This window comes from Syzygium oleosum, unplaced genomic scaffold, assembly GCF_021117445.2.
Source record: "Syzygium oleosum isolate NSW1041296 unplaced genomic scaffold, Sole_v2.1 Sole_v2.01, whole genome shotgun sequence".
NCBI classification, from domain to species: Eukaryota; Viridiplantae; Streptophyta; class Magnoliopsida; order Myrtales; family Myrtaceae; genus Syzygium; species Syzygium oleosum.
Genome location: NW_026607485.1, coordinates 14,665,632 through 14,670,890, shown reverse-complemented (window position 1 = coordinate 14,670,890; position 5,259 = coordinate 14,665,632). Strand labels below are relative to the sequence as shown.

Here is a 5,259-nt window from a genome sequence, read left to right as displayed (position 1 = left end):
AAATAAAGCGAAAAGCTGATAGCTCAATAGAAAGATATAAGGCTCGCCTCGTGGCGAAAGGGTATAATCAACAAGAAGGAATTGATTATGAGGAAACTTTTTTTCCTGTAGTGAGATTTACCTCAATTCGCCTTATTCTGGCAATAGTGGCAAGTATGGATCTTGAATTACATCAAATGGATGTAAAGACTGCTTTTCTAAATTAAGAATTTGAAGAAGAAATTTACATGGAGCAATCCGTTGGCTTCATTATGAAAGGCCAAGAATAAAAGGTATGTCGACTTCTAAGATCGATATATGGCCTTAAGCAGTCTTCGAGACAATGGTATATATGTTTTCATAATGCTATAGTGGTGTATGATTTTACAATGATTGATGAAGATCATTGCGTATATATCAAAAGATCCAAAGACCAATTTGTGATCTTATCATTATATGTTGATGACATACTGATGACCGGAAGCAATAAGGAGTTGGTTAATACGGTAAAGAATTGGTTATCATCTAACTTTGAGATAAAAGATATGGGAGAGGTTGCATATATTCTTGGAGTTAAGATTTCAAGAGATCATTCCAAGAGATTATTGTCTTTTTCGCAAGAGATTTATATAAACAAAGTTCTTGAACGATTTTGTATGCATGATTGTAAACCCATGAATACTCCTATTGCAAAAGTTAAAGGAATGAGCCACAGGTTGTGTCCTAAGACTCCACAAGAGAAGGAACAAATGAAACGTGTTCCTTATGCTAGTGCTGGTGGGAGTTTAATGTACGCTATGATGTGTACAGGACCTGACTTATGTTTTGCAGTTGGAATGGTAAGTAGATACCAATCCAATCCAGGTCAAGCACATTGGAAAGCCGTCAAAAGAATCATGAGGTATCTAAAGGGTACTGCTGATTATTCTCTGAGTTATCAAGGAAAGGATCTGTGACTTGAAGGCTACTCAGATGCTGACTGGGGAGGAGATTTAGATGAAAGGAAATCTACCTTTGGATTTGCATTCTTACTGAATAATGGCGTCATATCTTGGAGCAGTAAGAAATAAACATGTATAGCATTATCCATCATGGAAGCCGAGTTCGTGGCATTGTCAGCAGCAGTACAAGAGGGAGTTTGGCTTAAGAGATTTTTGGATCATTTAGGTCTTGTTGAGCATGCTGCAAGCTCATTGTTAGTCAATTGTGATAGCCAAGCAGCGATAGCATACACCAAGGATCTGAAATATCATGGCAAGACCAAACATATAGATACCAAGTACAATTTGTTAAAGATATGGTAACACGAAAGGATGTGAACTTGCAGTATATATCTACGCATAGAATGATAGCAGATCCTATGACGAAGCCAATTCCTAGAGATGTTTTCAATGATCATGTAAAATCTCTAGGACTGCGTAGATACTGATGTACTGAATATTGTAATTTCCCTGAATGTTCGCATTTAAATGAAATTGTTATATCATTGTTAATGCCTATGAGTTTTTTTTATATTTATGCATCTTAATACTTAGTGTATTATGTCAAGAAAGTATGTCGGACAGATAAGATTAACCCACTCACACGGGTAATCGCCTCTATTTACTATGTGATAAATAGAGATGAGACAATTTTAAGCTTATTATCTAGGTGATAATCGAGAGCTCTAGCTTAAAATATAAATGTCGCCTTAGCTAAGTGCTAAGATGAGGACATAACATTTACTATGTCCGAAAGTAAAATAGTCCACATATTTTACTTTATCTGTCTTTGATGCCAGATGTGAGTTCTGATGGATTCTTTAGAAGAGTAGATACGTGAACTCAAGTTTAGACATTGAGTATGTCTGAACTATCATCTGTACGGTATTGAATGTAAAGACATACGCTCCACGGGAAAGGAGTTAATACCGTAATATGTATTTCATACTATGTATGCATGAGGCGACCGATAAGAGTGGCAAAAGTTTTGATCTCAACTTTATGCCGTGTGAGACTCTTGAGGATATGAGTTCCTCATTTAGTGCCCTCACGACTCTGACTTATTCTCAAAGTTTCTATTCAGTGTTTGCTATCTTAGGGTATTGCCAATGGTCATGAATGATTCGATCTAATTGGGTATTTCTAGAAAAGCGAGCTAGACTGAAATAGAGAGGTTTAAGGAAAGAGGAAGATCAATTTATTTATGATGTCACATTATATTTTTGTATTCACAGGTCGACCAATTATGATTTTGAGTAAATCATAGTTGTGAATACAATATACGAGATACTAAAAGAGATCAAAAGAGATATAAATGTGACTGATTAATCTAGGGTACTGCATACTATATCTACTCGAAAATGTTATGCCCAATTTGAGCTACTATGTATTCCTAACATATGCATGGCAACGAGCTCTCGAAGTATGTTGGTCGCACGGATTATTTACTAGTATGAACATTGCAAAGAAGAGAGAGTTATGTTTAGTCCACCATGTGCGAGTGGGAGATGATGGGTTTTGTGAATAAATGGGCCGCCCATGATGGGCTAACCCAGCCCATTAACCTTGAAAGAGCCCTGAAAGAAAATAACCGCAAATGGCAGTTATTTTGTGGGAACAAAAGTGAGAAGAAGAAAAACTTACGTAAGTTCTGTAAGTGGATTTGGTTCACTATCAGAAACTCTCACTCACTTGAAACCAAAAAGCGACTTTACTCGACAATCGAAGGATCGCTCTCTCTCTCTCTCGAGACTGCAATAGATGCATTTGATCTGTAGCAAAGAGGTATGTTCATTTACGTAATATACTTCGTTCGATCGGTGATTCAAGTATAGAATGGGTAAGTTTTCCGCGTTTTGCATTATGTTTAGGAATCTGTTTCCTACAATATGCTTCTAGACATGATCGAAGAAAGAGTTCGAAGATATCTTGTTTATTTTCTTTGTTAGATCTCTGCCTTTAGGCTGGTTCAACCATCTAAGCTCGTCACATGCAGACATTGCATTTCTTTTAGCAAATTGAACTATACCCTTTTGAAAATACACATTCAACAAATATATAACAATGCGACTCCTCGTAACCTTCGACAAAAGTTAAAGAACTTAAAATGAGGTCTTAGATTATCTACCTAAACATCCATCTTTGAATAAGCAAGGGCAATGATCTGATGTTTTGTGGAGGCAAAACTTGCAGAATCTACGATTGAGTTAAGAAAAAAGCTCTTTTATCATAGCTCTATCAAGTTCTTTTAACTGTAAAATGTTCTGTCCTCTTGTTTGATCATGCAAAGTTGCTAGCAAAAACAGATAAGCTATGATAAAAATTGTCAATTTAAAGTGCAATCATTAGCTAGATAGTTCATATCAGCACCAATAGATGATTGATTCAGCAGCAGTCATCGTTGCAATTCCCTCACTTACCGAATTTGAAGGGTATATCATGGTGATAAAGGATGAACTATGACCGGTAGACACCGGACAATATATAAACTGCTGAGAGGAAGCCGTCACTTTTTTTTTTATTACAATTGAAGACTCAAATATCCGACCAAAAAAAAAAGACTCAAATAATACCCAATTTCCACTGCCTTTATTGTGAATGACATTCCAATCTGGAGCAATAGAGTCCCTTAATCTTCTTCATTGGCTCATTCGGCTCGTGTCTCCACTAGGCGTAAGAGATAGATGATGTAGATCATCAACACAAAACTAGCGGAGTAGACATTTGTTTTGGGTCTAGAGTGAAAGCAAGAGTACGCTTGTCTTATAGCATACTAATAAGTAGTATTAATGTAAGAAAACCATTTACATCAATATTCACACAGACAAAGGAAAATTAGATAACAATATCTATGCTTTTTTTCATCATAGGATTGTGGAATGATGAAAGTACAAGCCAACAAGCTAATTATCACTTTATTTCTGCTCCCAACTGCTTCTTAATTGAACTTAACCGAAATTGGACTCCTAACAGAGTATTTCTTGGAATCCCACCTCAAATATCCCTGGGCAATATTGGCGACCTCGTGAGTGGAATTGGCACGGCTGAGTGTGATTGAATATGTTGCTTTCTGGTTCAATCTTGAGAAGTTGAGTTTGTCAGGCTTCACGGTGACATACACGCCCTGTGGGAAAATGATCGTGACAACATAAGGCGAATAGTCTATTCCAACATTAGTCACAATCCTGGCAAATGTCTATGAAGGTCCAAGGGTGACCGAAAATGAGGGGTAGTTCAGCTCTCCCTCAGGAATGCTAGAAACTCCCGAGCATTTCACTAGTTTGTGAGCAATTGTAGCCACCTGCTTGTCGGTGTATTCCAGACCACAGAGATAAGGAATGTAATCGTCAGGCTGAATGTCGTAAATGAATCTAGGGTCAATGGCCTTTACAGGATCAACATGGCCTGCTTCGATGGCAAAGACATCCGCGGCTTGAAGCCTTTTGTCCAGGATCGGGTTTTGATTGATGTTCAGCTGCTTAGCTGAAGTCATGGTAGCCGATTTGATCGCTGCTGCAGACCAGTCCGGATGAACACCCTTTATCAAAGCCGTGATGCCGCTGAGGTGAGGACAAGACATGGAAGTGCCAAAAAGAATGTCGAAGTAATATGTTGCTAATATGGCCCTGATGAACACCCTTTATCAAAGCCGTGATGCCGCTTTTGTGTCAGTTCTGATGGGAAATGGCCATGCTGCTAATATGTTCACACCAGGACCAATAATGTCTGGCTTCAGAATTCCCAGGGAAACCAAGCTCGGGCCTCTTGAAGAGAAAGAAGTAACCACAGGCGTGGTCGGGTTTCCAAACACCGAATGCAGGGTGGTCTGGCGTTACACCCATTACGATAACGCAAATGATAATTCCCTTTCCCATAGTTGAACCATTGAAAGATCCTTGATGCAGTGGTAAGCCCAAGAACTGGGGGCTGTGCGTTGTCTGGAGGCTGTATATTTGCTCTGGGTGAGCCGCCACAAATCCAGGCTTATCCTGCATTGCGGCGATTTCATCAGGAGTCAGCCTTGCTGCAATGCCGGTCATCACATTTCGTTAAGAGTAAAGAATGCGCCTCCGGTTCTCTAAGTCGGTAGAATTTGTGGGCAAAAAACGAGTAATACCAGGATTCGAGATCCTCCAATTCAGAAAGGTGCTGGCCACCAGGGGGAGTCACGTGGACAATGTAGGTTTGCAAGTCATTGCTCTGTGATTGAGCCGGAGATGACTGGCCATTGGCAAGAGAGAAGTTGACACTGCAAAACAAAACAATTAGGCAGAGGAGATGAATGAAAGCCATAGGTGGT

General features: G+C 39.1%; 1 protein-coding gene across 1 annotated transcript; it reads right to left on the bottom strand.

The window, feature by feature from the left end:
• Window positions 1-4,155: 4,155 nt before the first annotated feature.
• LOC115693582 (subtilisin-like protease 3) lies at window positions 4,156-4,999 on the bottom strand. The gene is made up of 2 exons (XM_030620594.1): window positions 4,671-4,999; window positions 4,156-4,585 (listed from the first exon to the last, which is right to left on the bottom strand). Exons 1-2 carry the CDS (start codon window positions 4,997-4,999, stop codon window positions 4,156-4,158), a joined length of 759 nt encoding a protein of 252 aa, XP_030476454.1.
• Between the last annotated feature and the right edge of the window lie 260 nt (window positions 5,000-5,259).